Source organism: Arvicola amphibius, chromosome X (assembly GCF_903992535.2).
Source record: "Arvicola amphibius chromosome X, mArvAmp1.2, whole genome shotgun sequence".
Classification (NCBI taxonomy): domain Eukaryota; kingdom Metazoa; phylum Chordata; class Mammalia; order Rodentia; family Cricetidae; genus Arvicola; species Arvicola amphibius.
In genome coordinates, this window is record NC_052065.1 from 111,306,887 (window position 1) to 111,330,559 (window position 23,673).

The window sequence follows — 23,673 nt, forward strand, 5'->3', positions numbered from 1 at the left end:
TTATTCCATCTTCCCCTTGTTCTCCTCCCTTCCCTGTTTGTTTCCTTATCTTTAATTAAAAATCCTTCCCTGCAATATATTTTGATTTTTGATTTTTGTTTGCCCTCCCCTAACTCCTCCAAGATCCTCCCGTTGTCCCTGCACACCCAACTTTTTGATCTCTCTCTCTCTCCCCCTCTCTCTCTCTCTCTGTGCGTGTGTGTTCTTCTGTGTCTCTTTCTGTCTCTCTGCCTCTGTTTCTCTTTGTGTGTCTCTGCCTCTTCCTTTTTCCCCATCCCTTAAGGAACAGGTGCCACATTGGACTTGATTGTTCACAGCTCTGTGCCAGGTGTTACACTAATTGCCCAAGGTGTTGCTATAGCACTGAAACGATGATATATGCAAATATCTGACTGCTTGGTATTCCCCAGGTCCTTGACAGCAATTGAAAATTAGCCCTCTCATTCTGGAAAGTAATTTAAGATAAAACATCCACATGCATTTTATTTTAGTATCTAAAGAACTATCTAAGCTAACTGGAGAAGGTACAGGAGCAACTGGTTTTGTTACAGCTGTCACAGCAAGATTGGAATTTGAGAATCTGAGTTGTGACAGTTTGAAAGGGGGCCATTTAAAAGTTAAAAAGTTTAATGGTCACATAGTTTTAAAACTCAAAAATAATTATATAGATTCATGGTACATAAATTGACATTGCAGTATATGTATACAAAGCATAATGATCACATCTGAGTATTGATGATATCTCCATCTCCTCAGACATGCATCATGTCTTTGGGTGGAGAATTTTCTAAAACCTGACCTACTGGGTATTTTGAAATACACAATTATTTTTCTTATCTCTAGTTACCCTCCTGTTTTGTCGGACAGTAGCAATTACCTTGGCTAGCCAACTGTTCTGTATGCACACTAACCGGAGTCTCCAGTCCCTCTTCCTCCGTTCTTCTCATCCCGTGCTAACTACTATTCTCCTCTCCTCTCAATTTCTACGAAAAACAAGTATTTAGCTTCCTTGTGTAAGGTACTGTAATATTTGCCACCGCATTCCTGGCTTAATTAGCAAAATATTTCCTAGCTCTAGCCATGTTGTGGAAATGACAGGATTTTGTTCTTTTTAGGGGTTGGTAATATTCCATTGTGCTGATATACTACATTTTCTTTATCCATCCACTCAAGTTGATTCCATACCTTGACTATTGTGAATACGGCTGCAGTAAGCATGGGGGCGTTGATGCATTTTTTACATACTGACTTCATTTCCTTTGGACATATGCCCAGTTAGGAGGCTTCTGGGTCATAGTCTAGTTCTGGTTCTGTTTCTTTTGTTTTGAGGAGCTTCCATGCTGCTTTGCCTGAGCCAGTACCCAGAAGTCCTTTCCTATGATTTTCCCAATAGTTTTATGCCTTACATGTAAGTCTTTGGCCTATTTAAAGTTGATTTTTGCATGTGGTTTAGTTTCATATATAATGATAAGGTAATGTTAATATATCATACAATGTGTGTGTGTGTGTGTGTGTGTGTGTATGTGTGTGTGTGTGTGTGTGTAGTTCTCCAAGGATCATTTATTGAAGATACTTCACCAAATGTATATTCTTGGTGCCTTTTAAAGAAATTAGTTATTTCTAGGTTCTTTATTCCATTGTGTTGGTCAAGCTAATTTCATGCTAGTACTACTGTGCTGTTCTGGCCACAGCAGTTTCATATGGCATGTTTTGAAGTCAGATATTATTATGCCCCCAGCTTTATTGTGTTAGCTCTTGCTCAGAATTACTTTGGCAGTTCAGGCTTTTTTTTGCAGTCCATGTAAATTCTTTTAAGAGTGTTTTCTTTTGTTTCTGTGATGGATGTCTCTAGTATTTTGAATGATGTTGCAGTGAATCAGTAGATTGCATTGACTAGTATATCTATGTCACAGTATGGATTCTTCCATCCCAGGACCATGAGGCATTATTCCAGGCTGCTGTTGTCTGTCCCCTGTCCCCGTGTCTTCTCCCCCCACCCACTCTGTGTGTGTGTGTGTGTGTGTGTGTGTGTGTCAATTTATTTTTATCAGTGCTTTATAGATTTTATTGTAGAGTTCTTTAACCTCTGTGGTTAAATTGATTTCTAGGTATCTCTACAGGTATTGCAAATGGCACCATCCTCTTGATTTCTTTTTCAGTTAGTTCATTGTTGTATAGAAATGTAAGCTAGATGTATTGTTACACATCTTCAATCCCAGAACTCAGGAGGCAGGGGCAGGTGGATTTAAGTGAAGGTCAAGGAATTCAAGGCCAGTCTGGTCTGCATAATGAGCTCTAGGCCAGTCTGACCGAAGTGAGATAAGTGAGCCCTTATCTCAAAAATTATAAAGAAAAAAGATTTCTTTATTTTTATTTTACGTGTGCAAATGCTTCGCATGCCCGTCTGTCTGTGCACCATGTGCATGCCTGGTGTTTGTGGAGACCAGAAAAGGCGCAAGAACCCCTGTTTCTGGAGTTGCAGATGGTTGTGAGCTGCCATGTTGAGTGCTGAAAACCAAACTCCTGGTCCTCTACAAAGAGCAGCCAGTGTGCTGAATTGCTGAGCCATCTCTCCAGCCCCCAGTACTAACGTTTGTATATAATTTTGTATTCTGTAACTTGTATATCAGTTCTAACATATTTTTGGTAGAGTCTTATAGAATCTTTAGGCGTTTCTATGTGTAAAGTAATGTTATATGCAAATGGGAGATTTGACTTCCTCCTTTCCTACTGGATATTTATCTCTTTCTCTTGCTTCATTGTTTTAACTGAGATTTTTAGAGGCCATTTAAGAAGTGATCGCCAGTGGGAGCTCACGGACTCTGGGGATCCTGCATGGAACCAAACTAAGCCCTCTGAATGTGGGTGGCAGTTATGTGTCTTGATCTGTTGAGGGGCCCTTGGCAGTGGAACCAGGACATACCCTGGGTGCGTGAACTGACTTTTTGGAGCCTATTCCCTATGGTAGGATACCTTGCTTAGCCTTAATACAGAGGGGAGAGGCTTGGTCCTGCCTCAACTTGGTATACTAGACTTCCTGGGAGGCCTCATTTCCTCTGAGGAGTGGATGGGGGATGTGATAGGAGAATGTGGGGAATGGGAGAAGGGGAGGGTGGGGGAACTGGGCTAATATGTAAAATTTTAAAAAATTTAAATAAAAAAGTGATTGGCAGAGCTAGGAAAATGATTCCAATGAAGAGGATTGGCTGCTCTTTCAGAAGACCCGGATTTGATTCCCAGGACCTACATGATGGCTCACAACTGTTTGCAACCATAGTTCTGGGGGATCTGACTCTCTCTTGGGATCCATGGGTACTGCACACGCATGGTGGATAGACATACATGCAGGCAAAACACCCATGCACATAAAGGAATAAAATAAAATTTAAAATATTCATTGTCAGTAGCGCTTCTTGGGAAAATTAGGTTGTTTTCATAGTCATTCATTTTTTTCCCAAAGCATTCTGGATTTGATTAAATCATGTTAATGATTTCTGAATATTGAAGTCAGGGGCTGGGATGTAGTTCAGTGGTAGAGTACTAGTCTAGCATATGTAAGGAATTGGGTTGATTCCCCAACACCACAGAAATGATCTCTACTCAAAGAATTTAGAAATTAATTTCCTTTAATGCTATTTAGAAGAATATAACCTAGACTTTGAAATTAATCTATGAGAGTCACTATTAAAATTCTTTTTGTCATCAGTATAATTTTGGGAGAGATGTCTGTTAAGGTATTTTGTCTATTTTTCTGTTGGTGTTGAGATCAAATTTAGGGCCATAAACATGGAAGGAAAATGCTCTATCTTTCAGCTACATCCCCAAACCTGTTCGGCTGGCCCATTTAAATTTTTTTGTTCATACATACATACATATATATACATACACACACATACACACACATACACACACATACACACACATATACACACATATACATATGTGGGGATATGTATACAGGAGTCCAGTTGCCTGTGGAGGCCAGAGAGGGTGTCATATCCCCTGGAGTTGGAGTTACAGGCCAGTTTTAGCCAACTGAACTGGGTGCTGGAAAGCAAACCTGGGTCCTCTGCAAGAGCAGTGTGTACTCTTAACATCTGAACCCTCTTTCCAGCCCAGTTTGGCACATACTTACAGTGTTTGAATGTCTGTTGTTCCAGCACTATTCATCAAAAAGATTATTTCTTCATACATCCATAGACCTTGTCAGTTTATTTCTGAGCTTTCTGTTCTGTTCCCTAAATATATTTATTTTTCCTTTGAGTGCCATTATCCTAATGGCTGTGGTATTATATAATTTTTGAAGTCAGTGGCACTTGGACATTGCCCTACTATCCTTCAATACTGAGTTAGTTATTTTAGGTTCTTGGATTTCCATATAAACTTTAGAAATTTATTGAAATTTTTGAGGTAGGGTCTCGTTATGCAGCTCTAGCTGGCCTAGAACCCTTTGTGTGAGCCAGGCTGTCATTGAGCTCTGTCTGCCTTTGCCTCTAAGTGCTAGGATTAAAGGCATAACACACTACCATGTGCTGGCCTTAGAATTCACATTTAATCCAGAAAATAACTTGTTGAGATTTCTATTGAGATTATGTTTAATATACAGATCTAGTTGGACACCCATGTTGTTTTGTTGTGGTTGCTGTTGTTTGTTTTTCTGAGACAAGGTTTCTCTGTGGCTTTGGAGCCTGCTGTGGAACAAACTCTGTAGACCAGGCTGGCCTTGAACTCACAGTTATCCGCCTGCCTCTGCCTCTTGAGTGTGTGCCACCACCGCCCTACAGATCTAGTTGGAAAGAACTAGCATATTGAGCCTTCTTACTGGCTTACTGTACAGTCTTAGTTCTTGGATATTTTTCACCCGAGTTTTGTAGTTTCTTTTGTAAGAACTTATGCATATTTTTGTTGGATTGCTACCTAAGAATTTCCAGGATTTGATGCTAATGTAAACACATCATGGCTTTTGTTGTTGCTATTGTTGGGGGAAGGGGGTAGGTAGTTAAGACAGGGTCTCATTCTGTAGTTTAGGCGGATCTGGAATTATTTAGGTCAAGGTGGTGCCTCTGTTTCCCGAGGACTGGGGTTGCAGTTGTGAGCCACCATACTTGGATTGGCATCATGTTTCAGCTTGTTTGTTGCTGCCCTGTAGGCATGCTATTGCCTGTTTTGGTTAACCTTCCATCCTCCAGCCCTACTGCGATGGCTTATTAGATTTAAGGGCTATAAGATACTATTGCAATTCTACTCATAGTCTATTCCCCTCTGTCAGTTGGCTCTAAGTCTAGGAATACTAACACCATTTCATAGTCCAAATCGGTCTCGCTCCATCTATATTAAATTTCTCTCTTTTGTCCTCTAAGGTGGTGTGAGGACACCATGACAGTCACAGTGGTTTATGATAACTCTGAGGCAACAGAGCTCTGTGCTGCTCAGCACCTCTACCTCAAGCCTATAGCAAAATTAATGATCAACGTATTGCTCCCAGAATGTATAGAATCCGTGAGGCCCTTCTCTAACTGGGAAGTTCTTGACCAACTGAAAAGTTTGATTTGCCCCGACCAGTTCACCACAGTGCGACTCTCCAAGAGTACAAAAGACTTCATCCGATTTGAGGGTGAGGCTGAAACCCGAAGTTTGGTTCAGATCCTGAAAGCCAAGTTACATGGGAAGATCATCAAGCTAAATGGTTTGAAAACGGACTTAAAAGTCGTGGCTACAGATGCCCAGGGAGAGTGGGAACACTTTCCCAAAGAGAAAGAGGCCTCGGTGATTGCGGGAGCTGAAGAACAAGACCATGCTAAGAGTCCAGATTCCATCTATTTTGAAGGCTTGCCCTGTAAGTGGTTCGCACCTAAGGGTTCCAGCGGAGAGAAGCCCTGTGAAGAGATCCTTCGTGTAGTCTTTGAGAGTTTTGGGAAGATCAAGAATGTGGATATCCCCATGCTAGACCCCTACAGAGAAGTCATGACAGGTGGGAGCTTTGGGGGTTTTAACTTTGGCTTGCAAACATTTGAGGCCTTTATCCAGTACCAGGAGTCAACTGACTTTATAAAAGCCATGGAATCCCTTCGAGGCATGAAGCTCATGCTTAAAGGAGACGACGGCAAGGCTCTGGCATGCAACATTAAGGTAAGAAGGATCCAGACTTCAGTTTCCGTTGTTCAAGTGATCCTGAGCCTGAGCTGGGAAGAAGCATCTAAATTACATGTCTTTAGATTCCACTAGGGTCTGAACGATCATTGCTGCACAGATGCATGCTCTCATTTATACATGTCTTGTTTAGGAAGAAAACCAATCTTAATGTGAAGACCCAATCTTCTGAAAGCAGGTAGCTCACCTGCTGGGGTTTTACAGTGATGGTTCTTATCACCTGGGTCTCTGCCCAAGCTTTGGGAGGGCAGTAAAGGATTGCTTGTGCCTCCCACGGAACTGTTGCATATGAGTATTGTACTTGACCACTGCTGTGAGAGGGAGTCCTGAAGTCTGAAAGCGCAAGGAGAGCAGTCCTCTCCCTCATTCCCTTGAATCAAACTCCTGAAGGTCTGTGTGCTTTGCTTTCAAAACCAGCCTGTCTGTCTAGGCATGTCACTTCATTGATGTCTGGAATTGCTTTGGTCATCTTCCTATTTTATTTGCATTCAAGATTTATTTCAAGGCCTGGAAACATTTTGACCTATCCAAATGGAACTGCTATAATTTTTTATAATATATAAACACAATATAAAAGCTTTAAAATATGCACAATTAGCTAACACCTAAATAATATACTATTTTTTTTAGAAAGGAATGATTATTTAGCAAAATATAAGGTGCCAAAAATACCATAAACGCTGGAGCTGGAGAGATGCCTCCCCATAATTAAAAGTACTGGATGCTCTTGCAGAGGATCCAGGACCCAGGTTTGGTCCCCAGGACCCACATGGTGGTTCCCAAGCGTCTGTAATATAGTTCCAGGGGATCTGAAGCTCTCTTCTGGCCTCTATGATTACCAGGAATATAGGTGGTGCACAGAAATAGATCAAGGAAAATACTCATGCACATAAAATAACAAAAGTGTGACACACTAAATGACAACATAGTTAGGAACAAACATAAAGCTGCTTTATCCATTCTAGGTTGACTTTTAAATTTGTCACACAAAGCCACTAATAACTGAGCCTTCTTTTAGATAAGGGATTTATAGCACTAAACACTTTATTTTCAGCTAGATATGGAAGCATGTGACTTTTATCTCAGCACTTATGATATGGAAATAGAGGATCAGGAATTCAAAAGCAGCTTGGAGTCTGTGAGACTCAAGTCTCCAAGAAAACACTAGCTGGTGCTGGGGATGGAAGTGGGCTGCTGGATGCTTACCTAGCATTCACAAGCCCCAGGTTCCATGGAGAAATTTGGGTGGATTGCTAAACTTTTTGGTGTGTGAACTTATGATAATGTAGTTAATTGCTTTTTCCCACTTCTTTTGTATTTAAAATATGTAGATACAAAACCAAACATGTACATATATATATATAGTCAAAGTTTATATTTTGTTTATGTATATTATATATATATATATATATATATATATATATAAATGCACCAAGATTTCTCCATGACTTCATTCTTGTTTTCTGAGTTGTAATGTTCTTCTACAGATTTTATAAATGCTTAATTTCATCAATAATTATATTTTATTTGTGCATCTTAGAAATGATTTATAATGTGGTATTTTTAAAATCACCTTCTATATACTTCACTCTTTACCCTTCCATCCTGCCTCTCCACCATAAACATCTGTTTCTGAAATGAGCTAGAGTATAGGGAACTATCTACTGTGGCTCCTAAATATCCCAAGATTTCTGCCTATTTTTATAGCCAAAGAACCCAATTGGCAAAATGTAATAGTTAGAAGGAGCAAAAACACAAGGTATTTTATATCTCAACTTTATATCTCAAGCTACAGAAAACTCTCTAGTCTAGTATTAAATTATATTGGGAATATACAACTAGGATAGTTTAGGGATGCTGGAACATATAATCATATTAAAATAAACAACTTTCTAATTGTTTCAGGGTTTAATTGGTTATTAATAGTTCAAGGGGAGAAAGAACTAATTTGCGTTAATAAACTGGCACACATAAATGGATGGCTGTTTTCACTTATGCATTTATTTAATTTGTTTGGGGACGAGCAGGCCTGAAACTCACACTGGTGCAGCTCAAGTCTAGCTTCAGGCCTGCAGCCCTCCTGCTGCAGTCTCCTGAATGCGGCGTTTTCAGGCACACATCACCACACCTGGCCTGTGCGCTCATTTAAACCCTATAGACCCACAGAGTGCAGTGCAGGCCCACACTTAATCACGATTCATACTGTGATAGAACAGAACAGAACAGTATAGACGTATTCTCTTCAATGCACAATTGCAGGCTATTCCTAATGAGAAAAACGGACCATCTTTTCAAACTAGAAAGAACCAAAGAGAAGAGCCGTATTGAAGGAAAAGAATAGCTACTGTTTTGAAAAGGAGAAAGATGTATTACAGAACACAAAGCAAGATCTGCAGAGCAGAAGGACACCTGCCTTTGACAAACAAACACAACCCTCCGATAGGCAGGGAATCTAGGCCATTTGGAATTGAGGACACACCACACAAACACGGAGACAGTACAGTGAACTGCCCTCACAAGGGAAATCACTAAAACAAAATCCACAAAAGTTCCCTTGCCTGTAGTTATGTACCGGGGCATAAGATAGCAAAACTTCCAGTCTTGGCTTTCCTTCTTAGGCTTAGGGTGAATTATCAAGCGCCTGTTAATGTGTTTACTTCCCAAGCTCCCTCTGTTTCGCAGCGTATAGCATACGTGCTGGTATTTCACCGTCATAATTTCGGTTCTTGTCTCAAAGCATTGACTCGCTTTTTGTAGACATCATCCTTTTTTTCATTATAATGCACTTATTGTATTTCTAGCGATTCATTTTAATCAACTTACTGCATTAAAAGCATCTTAATTTGAAATGAGATTTTAGTACTGTAGTAGGATGCGTTAAACTGAGCAGCTGAAGCACAATAGAGTAACTACATCATATTGTTTGATTCGCAGCTATAGAAAAATGTTTGCTTTTAAAATACTATCAAGATGAGACTACATAGTTCATCAACAGTGAAATACTAGGAAGCAGTGCATGAAGAAAAAAGGTCATTTTTCATCCATGGCCGTTCATGATTTTAGTTTTAGAAAGCTGGAAGAAATGTTCCCTCTTTGAGTTGTAAATATTCTGGTAAATTGAGTCATTTAGTTGTTTCTTCAATCTCAAAGTTCTTTTCTGGGCTGAGGTAGGCAACAATGGTCGCATTGAGGATTTCCTCCTAAAAGTCCTCTTTGAAGGGATGCCCCATATGTGGTTCTATGGACTTTGTCACGTTCTTGCGCTGTGGGTTCCAGTCTTGTATGCACCCCCATCTTATGGGCATTTCCACTTCCAACATCAGAGGAACAATAATAAGTGTCAGTGGACCAGATAAACTGGAAATTGGTTCTGGAAAAATTAGCTGTGGCAACATCCCGCTGCTCGGAGCTGCAGCAGAAGCCTGGCAGCACTCGGCCTAGGCAGAAGTACAGCGTCTTTTAGGCACTCAGCAGGTTGCCAGCGGGTTTATTGTGAACCATCCGCTGGGAGCAAGGACTGTGGCCTGATCCATACAGCCCATGGAAGCAATAAACTCAGTCCCTGGACCAGCTGGGGCACTCAAACAAGAACTCTGCATTTCCGGGTTGGTTGTATACTAGCCGGATTGCACCAGCAGCACAGGCGTGAGCACACGCTGACCCGAATAGCTATCTGTAGGAGGCACATGGATTATCACCCTGAAGTGCTAACCCAGCAATGGAAAGGATGCAGCTAAATTCTTCTTCTCTAAACCAGTCTTTGGCATGAGTTTGCACTTTCAGTTGCTAGTGCCTGTGTGTACGTTTGTGTGTGTGTGCTTGTGTAGTCACTTGTGTTAAGAGGAACCATGGCTGTGAATATATTGTTTTCATGTACATTTACGCATTTATTTTTTGCAATACTGGGCATACAACCCAGGATTTTGCTAATGCCAAGCAAGTACTCTATCACTGGGCTACATCTCCAGTCCCCTTGTGTGCGTTTCAATGACTAGCTCTCCTTCTCTTTATTTTTTTTTTTTTATTATTCGTGGTGGACATCAGACTAGAGACCTATATGCTGATGAGCTAACACAGCATCTGCTTCTGTGCTAGTCTATAAGCATATCTATTTATCCCACTTATTATATTTCAAGATATGAAATATAGTTCGATAATCTGATCTCATTAGGTTAGTTTTCTTGTCTCTTTCCTACCTACCCCATTCCTTGCCATGCTCATTTTTATTTCTGCTGACAAAATCAACCACAGCAAATCGATTCAGTTGATGTTTTGGGTTTACTAGAGGTAATATATTTCCCTAGACTACCCTGTGATGTTGCCCCTGGTCATATGTGAAGTAAGTTGCTACCTAAAAACTTTAAGACATGAAAGTAGGAGGGGACTAGCTGGGAAGGAGGTAGTATTTGTTGAAGTGGGAGGGTAATAAGAGAGGGCAAGAAGGTGAGAGTGTTCACAATACAGTACAACTGTGTATGACATTGTCAGACATTAAATTAAAAAGTAACCAAAAATACTGCTATAGAGTTAAGCTTAATTGAATAAAATTATGATGGTAATTTGATATGCTCTTTCAAAAGTTTGCCAAAGAACATCCTAGTGCCCCCACAGACTACTCTTCAGCTCTTGGCCCATGAGCAGTAGAGTAGTACTATGCTGGGCTTCAAAGGGCATATTGAATCCTTTGCTTTTGAATTGCTGTGTGCCATCTTAGCTTCCTCTCTTCCGTCTGGGATCCATCCAGTCCAGTGGCAAGACTTTCTAAGAAATCTTTTATCTGTTTTCGGAGCAGGTTATGTTTGATACAACCCAGCATTTCAGTGAAGGAGCTATCCAGAGGAGAAATCAGGAAAGGCTAAAATTGCAAGAGCTTGAGGAAGAGAGGAAAAAAGAAAAGAAGAGAGAAGAGGAAGTAGCTGAAAGGTAAGTAGACTGGTTTTTAACAACGAAGAGGTTTTTCCTTTAGATTTTTTTGGATTCATTCAGTTGGGCAAATAGATTCGTTAGATAGCACGGAGGTGAGGGCAGACTTTGGCCCAAGTGGAAAAACTCCATCATGATAGAGTAGATGAAAACAAGAAACCGGAAAGGCATGCCTAGAAGCAAGAACAAGTAATGAGGGAGACTAGCTAGCTTAAGAAGTTGGGGGAAAGAGATTTTAAGAGAGAATGGGGAACTTCAGCGTTGGGGTTTGAACACAGGGCCTTGTACTTTGCTAGGCAAGCATCCCGCCTGTGGACTTGTGGGCTATAGTCAGGATCTGAAAGTTCGTAGTGACAATCCTAAACCTATTGAGTTAGAAAGCTTATTACTTTACCAGTATTATCTAACCTACCAATTCAAAATAAAAAAAAAACCCATAGTTCTTGGAAAGCTTTCTTTCTCTGAAATGATCAAGAATCAGAGTAACCCAGAATAGAGAATTTGTTGGAGCCATGTTTCTCGTTAACCAGAATTCTTACTGTGAATTTGAGGCACTTCCGTTTTCTTTCTTCAATCTTAGCATTAGTTACCCATCTTAGAGCTCAAGACTAGCTGAATATTTGCCTAGCTAGACCATTGCCACACTGTGCTAAGGAAAGACAGATACCAGCTTTTTCTTTTTTCTTTTTCTTTTTTTTTTTTTTTTTGGTTTTTTGAGACAGGGTTTCCCTGTAGTTTTTAGAGCCTGTCCTGGAACTGCAGATACCAGCTTTATAGGGCTCTGATAACCCATTTCTTAACCTTCTGGCCCCTTCTGTTTTATGCCAGTCATGCCATTTTGAAAAATATCAAGGACACCATTCTACATGTCTCTCATGTTTTTTGATTGTCACATCCAGGAAATTTGGCCAGAGCTTCAGTCGCTTCAAGAGACTTATTCTTTCCCAAATTCCAGGCCACAGATCTCCTTTAGATAAATAATCCTTTGTTCTTTGGCTAAATCCTGATGCAGGTAATTGCTCTTGGTTTCTTCCCACAGTTTCACGAGTCTCACTTTAATTTCCGGGTTCCTTTAGTCCCTGTATCCTCTCTAGCATCTGTTATTTGTTTTCTGTATAACACCCATTCTGACAGAGATAAAATAGCATCTTAGTGTAGTTTTAAGGTGCATTTAATTTTTTTAATGTGTGTATGTTTGACTACATGTATGTATATATACTATGTGTGTGCGTAGTACCTGTGGAGGCCAAAAAGGACGTCAGGACCTCTTGAGCTGCAGTTACAGACCTTGTGAGCGGCCATGTGGGGGACTGAACCTGGATCCGTTGCTAGAGTAGCCAGTGGTCCTATCTGCTGAGCCATCTCTGTATCCCCTTCTTAGTGTGGTTTTGATTTGCATGATGATGGCTATTACATGTTGTTTCCTATATCTGTTTTCCATTTATCCTCCTTTTGGGAATTGTCTATTCCTTCATTTGTTCACATTATTAACTGGATAATTTGATTTTTGATGGTTAATTTTTAAAGTTCTTCATAGATTCTGTATGTTAACTCCTTTGGATACAAGCCTGGAAGAGCTTTTCTTCTATAGGCTCTCTTTTCTTTGAGAAGAAACATATGTGTAAAATATTAGAGTAAAAATGGCAAAAAGTTAACTTTAAAAGGAGGAGACTGGAGAGATGGCTCGGTGGTTTAGAGCACTGGCTGCTGTTCTAGATGTTCTGAGCTTAATTCCCAGGACCCATGTGTTAGCTCCTTACTGCCTATAACTCCAGTCCCAGGGGCGATGACACCCTCTTCTGGCCTTCCAGGGCACCAGGCACACACATAACATGCCACCAAACCATCCATCCATACGCACTAAATGAATGAATAAGTAATGGTGACCTATTGGCGTAGCTTCTTTCTGGGTGCTCTTATATCAAAGTTGACGTCTCCTATCTTCATACTGTACAAGCAGGGGTTGAATCCAAATCTGTCAAGGCCAGCTGTTAATTGGATCTACAGTCACTTTAGGGGTTTTCCCTTTTTGCATTGCCACAAAGGGCAGGGCCCACCCACGACTAGGTTCTTCCCAGTCTGTGCTTTGTCCTGCGTGAACTTCTCAGCATGGCATACTAATCGCAACTGGTAGGCCTCCACTCACGATGACACCTGGCTATAGCCTTCCAAGGTAGGAGCTCTCAGGAGGAATCCCTGTCACACTCAATCCTCCTCCTGGACTTAAGGCTTGTGAGAACTGTTGCCTTCTCTTGTGGTTGTGACTACCATGCCTGATTTATCAGGGCTTACTGTATTTGAGACTCCAGGTTCCCCTCCCATGCCAGGGAGCTGGATGAATTAGTTTCATACACTGTTTTTCTGAGCTTTTCTGCTGTCCTAGTTTTGTGGTTTCAGACCATATCCCCCCTTTCTGCCTTCAGAATAGAACCCGCTGTTCATTTTTTTTTTGCCTGTTATCCTTCATGGCATCACATAAAAGTGCCAAAGCTCTTTTTCCTTTCCTTTCCATCTTCCCTCCTTCCCTCCCTCTCTGCCTGCCTCCCTCCCCACTTTCTTCCTTCCCTATCCAAAAGGTATCCTTTATACATTTGTATTTTGCCAAAAATATTGTATTTTTCCCTTGATGTTTTGTGGATTTTAGGGGGCAAGTGTTTTATTTCTTTGTATATATGTTCTTGTACAGAAGCATGTATGCATCAATGTGCATGCATGTGTATGTGCGCGTGCGCACGTGTGCATGTGTGTGTAGGCCAGAGGACCTCAGGTGCCATTTCTCTGATGCTGTCTACCTGTTTCTTTGAGAAAGGATTTTTGCTGACCTGTAACTTGCCAAATACGTTAGACTATCTGGTCAGTGCATCCAAGGGATCTACTTGTCTGTACCTTCCCGGCTCTGGGATTAAAGGTGTACCTACTGTGTCAACTCAGGTTCTTGTATATACAAGGCAATCCTATTACTGACTGAGCTATCTCCCCGGCCTCTGGCTGTGATCATTTTACCGTGAACTGTCAATTCTCGGTTCTGAGGTTACCAGTCATAGGTTTCTGGAAGCCTAAATGATTAGTTCTTCTGGGTGGGGGGATGGAAGTGAGACCCATTGGCTAATAATTTATTGCTCAAATGATAAATCTTAATTGTCGTCCAGAAAAAGAAAAGATGAGGTAAGGAAAGCCCAAGAGAAGAGAAAGAAGGCCAAGGACAGGAGGCGATCTCTGAAGGAAAGAGACAGACACCGGCAAAGGAAGGAGAAGGTGAAAGCCAAGGCTGAGACTCATCAGGAGCTGGATTCTTCGGAGGAGTGGGAGGAGAGGAAGTACTTGCTGGCTCAGCGGCGGGTTGAGGCCCTTCGTTTGCTCCGGGTACTCCTGAAGAAAATTGCGGTAAGGCTGTTTCCCAATTATTCTCTTCAGTGTTGGTAGGTACTGGTCTTTCTGAGCCATGACCTTTGGCTTTAAGTACTGTCCCACTAAAATGAACTGTGCGGCAGACTTGTGGCATTTATAGGGGTTTCCTCGAAATCAATTGCTCTCACATAAGCTCAACCACGGACTTCCAAACCCAGTCTCTCAAAAGAGTCCTGTCTTAGCTCTGCCCTCACTTCATGTTTCTGAGCTTCAGGATGGTATTCAGAACACTTAAGCTACTTCATCTTCTTTTCCAAGTCCCTAGTGGATATGATGGGGAAATGCCAGGGGAGCCAAAGGGTGGGTGTGGCGTGGGCGTTAGATCTGTGGGCTTCTATTAACTTTATCCGTCCATCCATCTGTAACAGGTTTGGATGAAAAGGGAGAAGACCCTTGAGCCTTGTCAGGCTCATGTTAGCCTTGTCCTGAACTATCTGGTAAGGATTTTTTTTTTAACTCATAGATTAGTTATCTTCTTCACAGATTTTCGCCTCTCTAAGATCTTTCTCTCCCTTTATGGGCTCGCAGGGCTAGCCAGAATCACAGATATCTTGGACTGGAAGCCAGCGATGTTTTGGAAGTATCCATGTAGCAGTCCACATGCAGTGCTTTTAAATAGGAAGGATGACAGCTGCTGTTGTGCTTTCGGGCGAACTTCGTGTCATATTTGCCATGTTGATCTCTGGCTTGTTATTTTAGACAGCGCAAATTGGGGAAAGCAGGATCAGTACAAAGTAATCTCACGCTAGGATTATTGATAGCAAGCCCAGCTAGATTGGATTTTAGTTTACCTTAATGATGTCCAAGTGGGACCCTTTTTGTAGAATCCACCTCTTTAAATGGGCATGGAACCTAATTCTGGAACCTGTTAATACTTACACTGATTACAAATTGATAGTGGGGCACTGGGCCCTGGTGTGTGACAGACGTCAGGGGGACCATGCAGCAAACCTTTCTGGGGATGGGGTTGCAGGCATCTTTGTTCCCCTGCTCCTCAGCTCTGCGGAACAGATATCATCGGACTTGACCACAGGCCAATCGGTGGGCACAGCCATATTATCTACTTGGTGTTTGGCTCTTCTTTTCTTTGTGAGGTGCAAGTGTTACACCACTGAGCTGTGTCTCTGGTCCCCCATCTTCCATCTTTGTGAGGCAGGCCGGGTGGCTCAACTCTGAAACATCCTCAACTTACAATCCACAGGCAAAAGATTGTAATACAAAACAGAGAGGCATTCATTAATTCAGTTGACCTCGTTGGACATTTTTCACCCAAGGTGTTGTTTCCTGTGCTAGGGTTTTCTGTGAGGGCAACAGAGCATTCCTTATTCCTCTATGTTTCTCTAGCACCTATTGTAAAACCTAAAAACAGTAGACTTGTCGATTTTTGAACAAATAAAAAGAGCAAGGTACTAAATGCCATGTCATAAGAATGGTCACAGGTTTAGTAAAAGCATTTCGTATTAGATCAAGACATTTAATGTACTACTGTTTCCTCAGTACAATAGTGTTCCTAATTTGGACCTAGTCTGGGTTTCTTCGGAGCAACACCAGCTCAGTTTTTGGGAGATTTCAATCTCTTTGTGTTTTGTTTATGTTTCTTTACTTATTTTGTGTGTGAGTGGGGAGGGGCAGCATGCCACAGTGTGTGTGTATGGAGGTCAGAGGACAACACCAGAGAGTTCTCTCCCCTCTCACATGTGGTTTCCTGGGTTAGAACTCAGGTTGTCAGCCTTAGCAACAGGCACTTTTTACCTGCTGAGCCATCTTGCTGGTCCTCTTTGGGCTTTCATGAGAGATCATTAAATCTTTTTTCTTTAAAGGGATCCGCGCAGTGTAACCCTCAGGAGGTTGATGTTCCAAAGCCTGAAGTGCAACCCGCCCCAGGGACTGCATTGAAACCTCCAGAGGAAGAAGAATTAAACACTCTTCAGGAAGAAATGCCAAGTTATCAGGTTCCCAAGTCTGACAGTAAACCAAAACAAAAAGTGAAGAAAAGAACTAAAGCCCAGTTACAGAAATCTTCACATAGCCCTAGAGTGAAACAAGTAAGATACTCAAGCAGAAAAGAGGAAGCTAGAAAACCGTTACCTGATGGGTACGATTACAGTTTGGTCTCTGACCAGAATTCCTTGCAGAGTCCAGCAAATCCAGACCAGGCCCTTGAAAAAGAAGACTACGACTACGCAAGTTCTAATGAGTCCTATTCTTCTAGACAAGTTGTGATAAGCCATGGCAGGAAACAGAAGATCTATGAAACAGATGAATTTATTGACTATCTATTAAACTATTATCAGACTCCAGAATATGCCCGATTCTGCCTCGAAGCGAGTCACCTAACAAGTACATGTCAGTGGCAGAGAGACGTCTATACTAAGGGGGATGGATTTCAGGTCAATCTGAGAAAGCATAGGTGGTGCCACTCGACCAGTCTGAGTGAAGAGGAGAACCTGGAAGGGAAAGACCAGGATCAAGACGGGGGCTCGCCAAAGGAGTATGTGAAGGATCCTGAGACCGAGCCAGAAAACACAGGGAAGACCAATTATGCCAAAGAATTTTCTAAGAAATTAAAAAACCGTTGCCGTGACATAGCAAGTGAAACTGAAGAGCACCTGTCCCCACATGATGGAGAAAGCTATCCTGTGGAAAAGAGTCACAACCACAGAGTCAAAGATTCTGAGCACGCAAGAAAAAGTCCGGTTTCTTCATCGTTAAGGTCAGCAGACGTAGGTTTGCCATTGGCAGACTTCTTGGAGGAAATCAGTAGTGATTCTGAGTGTTTCACTGAAACCCTTAGCGTGAACGAAGAGGAGGAAGAAAGATCCATGGCTGCCTATGATAGCTCCCCTGAACGAAGGCCTCTCGACACTGACAAAATCATGACTTGCCGGCAGAAAACTAGGTCAAGTCAGCAGGCCTTGAATTCAGAGTGGAAACCCGACAGTGAGGAAAAGTACTCTAGGCACAGAGTCAGGGCACCAGGGAAAAAGTCGAAGTATGAACTGCGATATTCGTGGCTTGAGGGTGAATGTGATTCCATTCAAGTTGACAAGAACACAGGCAAAACTAGAGAAAAAATAGACCCCAACCCCGTGTTTGATGAAGGCTACTACCATGAATCCAGTTCCAGTGATGAATTAGAGAGCATCTCAAGAAAGAGGAGGAGAGTTACTGGCAGTATGTTTGGCCAGAATGTGAAATACAGACCCCTTCATATGCCATTAATGCCATCAAAGCGTGCTAGAGCTTTCTATTTGGGATACTTCTCCAGAAAAAGGCAGAACTCTTGGAAGTCAGAATATAACCAGGATGTAAGAAGGTTTAAAAGATATGACAGTTCTGAAGATTACATGCTTGATGCTGGTCATTATTATGTCGGTCATGACAACAACCAGGAACACATTGAGTATGGAGGCTACTTAGGAGACAGCTACTCTGGCTCTTTATATTTTAAAATGTTCTGATGGCCACTCTGATCAGGAACACCCTTATTTACAAGAAACAACTGACGCAAACAAAAACTTCAAACCAAATACAGCTATGTTGTTAGCAACCGCAGAACAAGAACTAGAAGAGGGTCAAGTGCACATACTTGTTCCTCTTGCCAAAGTTTCAAGTGGGAATCAAAATGCCGCGAGCTTTGGGAATGGGGAACCTGTAGGTTCTGAAGCTTGGTGAAGCAATGGCATTGCAAAACTTCATGATCCAAGGACAGATTTTATTTGAAGCTTTAATTTGGTGCCAGTAAAGGAGCAGACTAGCATTAAGAAGGCTCTTTTGCTGTCAGAACGTCGTACATCATCTATCTTCAAAGAGGACAGTGGTGGACAGAGAGGCATCTTTTCATGTGTTCTGAGATTTGGTCAGAAGGAGTATGTATGGTAACTTCACAGTAATTCTAGATAGAGAGATCCAGAGGCTAGATCCTATAATAGATTTCATGGCTTTAGAGTTTCGTGGATACCCACCAGAAGGAAATGAATATATTCACAGCTCTCGAAGAACAATCTAAAAGGGGCTGATTGCCCTTTGATGGTTAAATAGATGGGACTGTTAGAATTTTCTTGTTTGTTCCATGAACCCATAGCTTTCCAAACAAAAGCAAAGCACCAGGATTGAATTTATAAAATCAGGGGGATTTGCAAAAGGAAACATCAAAAAATCCTGGAGCATCAATAATGGCACTTGGGAAGAAAAATTGTGACAGTATTCTATTTCAGGCTATGTAATCCTTTCACTCAGGGTTGGGTGACATCAGTTTATAAAAAGTCACTGAATATCCCCCAAACTTGACTTTTATAAAAAACAGTAGCAAGTGCCTCCTCTGCCCTTAACAATGCCATGGAGTTAGGAAGAATTAAAAGAGTCCATAGTTTTCTAGCTGTGGAAGAATTGTATGTCTGCAGAATTTGTAAACGATGTGAAATAAGCAATTGATCTTTTTTGCCGACTCATTTTGGAATTCTTAAATATGTTTTTAAATTGAGATATTTGTAGATTTCCCCTTAGTGCAGTGTGTGTTCTGTAGGAAGCCTGGCCAACTCTTTCTGCCTTACATTGGATCAGGACCTCAGGGCAGTTAGCTGACCTTCATTTTCCCAACAAAGCTCTACCTGACCTGGCAATTGACCAGAGAATTAGAGACTGCCTGCAACAGGAATAGTTGTTTGGAATCCACAGAACCAGTGAAGGGCAGCAATTCATTTCAGTCTCAAATGGACATTCAGCAGGAAGGCATCTGCTACCGAAGGCGGGTAGGGTGCCAGTGGATGGGGTTACTATCGTGTCTCACATTGTGTGCCCATCCACTGCCTCTTGAGCAACACGGTGTCTGAAATGGTTACAAAATTGTATGATTTGCCTGAAGTAAAAGCCGCAGGTTGTTTCATTGATCAAGCTGCATATTCCTATTTGAAGAGAGATCTGTTCAACCGCTTAAAGGTTGAGAAAGGAATGTAACAGATCCCCGTGTATTACTAACATACAACCAGGTGAATAGGGTGCTATCTCTCACGTTCAGTCTCACCTTCAAGCCAGTGCTTGGTTTTACTGTTAAAGCTAGGTTTGACTTGTCCAGTCCAAAAGATTGCTCACGGGCTGAGAGTGCCTTTTTTGTTTGTTTGTTTGTTTGTTTGTTTCGTTTTGTTTTTGAGGATTAGCAATGGCTATTCATGACTATTCATGGTCAAAGTACTGTTGCCCAAAGTAGCCTTCGAGATTACTAACAACTTAAATTTTGTCAGACAGTTTTCTGGCAACATATTATTCTCCTCCAAGAAAAATCAGCCACCCCCCTCCCCAAACACATTTTATTCCATTGTATTTATGGGTTTGTATTAGAAAGCAGCTGACCGTTTACAAACAAACAAACCCCACTCCATTTCTTCTCTCGTTTGATATATTTTCTTGAGAGATTTTAGGCATCTTTGCTCAGTAGCAAAGAATCAGATTGCAGAGTTGAGCAGCATGTGCCATTTGTCCTGTCCTAGGTGTGGCGCTAAGTCATTTTGATGCAGCCCTCTTGTCCTGTTTGATTTGTTTGTTGGATGCTCTCCTGGGGCCTACAAGTAAAAATACCGCTTTTGCCGACCCCTGGAGTTCTGTATCTGTCTGTGGTAATACATTGTAGATTTGTGTCAACCCCTTTTTGGTATAGGCCTTACAAGAAACGTAATAGCTTACTTTGTGCTTGTCACTCGGTGACTTAGGAAAGAATGTAATGGAACAAACCTGTTATGACTACTTTACGTCTTGATATTGTTGTTATTTAAGTTGTGAAAAGTATTTTCTCGTATCTTTTTGTTTTTTGTCTTTTCAAACAGGGGCCTGAGTTGTTTGAGTTAAATAGGGTTTTTGTATGCTTTCCTTGTATGTGCTGCTAATCCGGTAAGGGGAAGTCTGGAAATGTGCTCTGTTCATTTGTATGAATTTCTCAGGTAGAAAACCATGTAACCTAGGTAATTTGAAAACACAACCAAATCCATGTGTTTCTGTTGCAAAACTGTTTAACGTGTTGATTTTAAAATAAATGGTGATTGATTTCACTTTGGGGGAAAGTTTCTATCTGTAGTATGATATGTTGCACTAATGTTGCTCTTTTTGCTTATTTGCATTGTTAGAGAAATGGTGCATATTTAATTTTAATATATTTAAAAATAAAATTGTCAATAGTTACAATAGTGACTATTGATTGATCATTGTGCTACCTAGATCGATACACACCCTAACATTTACAAACCATTCCAGTATTTTTATTCTACTCCTTTTTGATAGGAGCTGGCTCTGCCAGAGTTGATAGAACTAAAGGCCAGTTTGTTTTTCATTTTGGATGAACTTAAATCATACTTAGACTCGAAATTGCCCTCCTCTAGGTACATCTAAGCTTATTTTTGAAAATTTCATACAGGTATACAATGAACTATGTTCTAATGTGAACCCCCCACTTTTCTCTTCCATCTCCCCTAGTTTTCTTCCCTAATATACTCCCTGCCAATTTAATGCCTTATTTATTTATTTATTTTGATAACCCACTAAGTCTAGTTAGTGCTGTGCATATGTGCATGGGCCATCCACTGGAGCATGGGAAACTTACCGGAGGCCACACCCTCAAAGAATGATTCCCCTCCCCAAGCAACTATCCACTGCTAAGAGATTGTCAGTATAGGGTGGGGCCTGGAGATCATATATACCATCTATACTGGGATTTTGACTGTCTTGACCTTGGCCAGGTAACCACAGCTGCTTGAGTGCATGGGAGAGTGCTAGCCATATCATGTCCAGAAGGTAGCATGTCACAGCATTCTTCTACATCCTCTGACTCTTATCTTCTTTCTGCCTCCTAAGTGATGACCCCAGAACTTTAGTGGTGATGGTGGCTGTGGTTAGTATAGATGTCCTGTTTTAAGATAAACACACAATACATCTTTTCAAGACAGGGTCTCACTTGTAGCCCAGGCTGGTTTTGAACTTCTGATCCTTCTGCTTCAGCCTCCCAAGTGCTGGGATTATAGGTGTGTGCCACCATGTTTGGCACAGTATGTTTTATCACTGCTGTTAAATGGCAGCAAAACTGACTCTGGAATTTAATTTCATCTCATTCCCTCGGTTGTGTGTGAAACTTAAAATTTATGAATGCCCCAAAATAAATGGATGTGGAATGGGGAGTTTAGTCCAAGAAGCTTAGATCCATAATTTGTCTTTGATCATTCAAGAGTTAACTGTATTTGTACATAAAATAGCAAACTGCTTCAAAGTATTATATAATGAAGGTATAGACTGTACCTTTAACTCTGGGCACTTTAGGGCTGTTAATGTTCCTTGCTGGGTTTCATAAGCTCTTTCTAAAACATTAAGGACTGTATGCATGCTTGTTCTGAATAATAATAAACAGGCAACCCATGTCCCCAGGCAGGCTGACCACAGGCTAGTTAATGACTTCTCTCCTATGGGCAGCATAAATTGAACTTGTTTATGAAAAAAGAGGCCATATTGTAGGGAAGGGATCAGAGTGAGTCTGGGAGGGTTAGGGGTAAAGTGGGGCTGTGTGCATATGATCCAATAATAAAAATATTCAGGAAAATAAAAGCCAAACACTCCTGCCACAAACCCCCAAACTTCCTTGAACACTTGGTAACCCCAGTGCCTTCTGTAGTAATAGTTCTTAATAACTTTGTTCTGAACTTCAGTCTAGAAAGCTGACCCCGAGGCAGAATTTGACAAGTCTCAATATTGCTCAGTCTTCCTGCCTCAGTTTCCTGGTGTTGGACTTAGACGGCTCTTAGTACACATAGAAGTCTAACACCCAAAAGTTTTAAGCTAACACTCAATTTTAAGCTAAAGTCAAATGACTATATCTGATGTAACTATTAAAATTTATCTTTTCGAGAATTTTACACATGATTACAATGTCTTATGACCATATCTGAACTTCAACTCTCCTGGACCCTCCCCCAAAACATGTCCCTTAGTCTTTAAACAAATATTCTACTACATCTCAATTAGTGCTGCCTGTATGTGTGTGAGTACCAGGTGCTGGAGAATGAATACTCTACTAGTGGCCACACCTTCAAAGAAAATTGACTGTTCCCACCTTATTTGTCATAAACTACAATAGCCCCTCACATGGGGTGGGATTATGAACCCTTCAGATAGGGTGGGATTATGAACCCCTCAGATAGGGTGGGATTATGAACCCCTCAGATAGGGTGGGATTATGAACCCCTCAGATAGGGTGGGATTATGAACCCCTCAGATAGGGTGGGGTTATGAACCCCTCAGATAGGGTGGGATTATGAACCCCTCAGATAGGGTGGGATTATGAGCCCCTCAGATAGGGTGGGGATTATGAACCTCTCAGATAGGGTGGGATTATGAACCCCTCAGATAGGGTGGGATTATGAACCCCTCAGATAGGGTGGGTGGGATTATGAACCCCTCAGATAGGGTGGGATTATGAGCCCCTCAGATAGGGTGGGATTATGAACCTCTCAGATAGGGTGGGATTATGAACCCCTCAGATAGGGTGGGATTATGAACCCCTCAGATAGGGTGGGTGGGATTATGAACCCCTCAGATAGGGTGGGTGGGATTATGAACCCCTCAGATAGGGTGGGATTATGAACCCCTCAGATAGGGTGGGTGGGATTATGAACCCCTCAGATAGGGTGGGTGGGATTATGAACCCCTCAGATAGGGTGGGTGGGATTATGAACCCCTCAGGGTGGGTGGGATTATGAACCCCTCAGATAGGGTGGGTGGGATTATGAACCCCTCAGATAGGGTGGGTGGGATTATGAACCCCTCAGATAGGGGGGGTGGGATTATGAACCCCTCAGATAGGGTGGGATTATGAACCCCTCAGATAGGGTGGGTGGGATTATGAACCCCTCAGATAGGGTGGGAGGGATTATGAACCCCTCAGATAGGGTGGGATTATGAACCCCTCAGATAGGGTGGGATTATGAACCCCTCAGATAGGGTGGGATTATAAACCCCTCAGATAGGGTGGGTGGGATTATGAACCCCTCAGATGGGGTGGGGTTATGAACCCCTCAGATAGGGTGGGATTATGAACCCCTCAGATAGGGTGGGATTATGAACCCCTCAGATAGGGTGGGATTATGAACCTCTCAGATAGGGTGGGATTATGAACCCCTCAGATAGGGTGGGATTATGAACCCCTCAGATAGGGTGGGT

At 41.7% G+C, this 23,673-nt stretch overlaps 1 protein-coding gene across 6 annotated transcripts in view; it reads left to right on the top strand.

Annotated features, from left to right (window-relative positions):
• The window catches only part of LOC119804693 (A-kinase anchor protein 17B), a 36,082-nt gene extending 15,427 nt beyond the window's left edge, over window positions 1–20,655 (top strand). For 4 of the 6 annotated variants that reach the window (XM_038316264.2, XM_038316260.2, XM_038316263.2 and 1 more), the window contains 5 exons: window positions 5,361–6,129; window positions 10,943–11,073; window positions 14,223–14,457; window positions 14,850–14,918; window positions 16,302–20,655. In XM_038316264.2, coding sequence (XP_038172192.1) covers window positions 5,377–6,129; window positions 10,943–11,073; window positions 14,223–14,457; window positions 14,850–14,918; window positions 16,302–17,942 — 2,829 coding nt within the window. In that variant the 5' untranslated portion in view covers window positions 5,361–5,376 and the 3' untranslated portion in view covers window positions 17,943–20,655. Of the gene's footprint in view, window positions 1–2,773; window positions 2,965–5,360; window positions 6,130–10,942; window positions 11,074–14,222; window positions 14,458–14,849; window positions 14,919–16,301 lie in introns of all 6 variants that reach the window. The other 2 variants (XM_038316262.2, XM_038316261.2) reach the window with 2 other exon arrangements.
• Window positions 20,656–23,673: the final 3,018 nt, after the last annotated feature.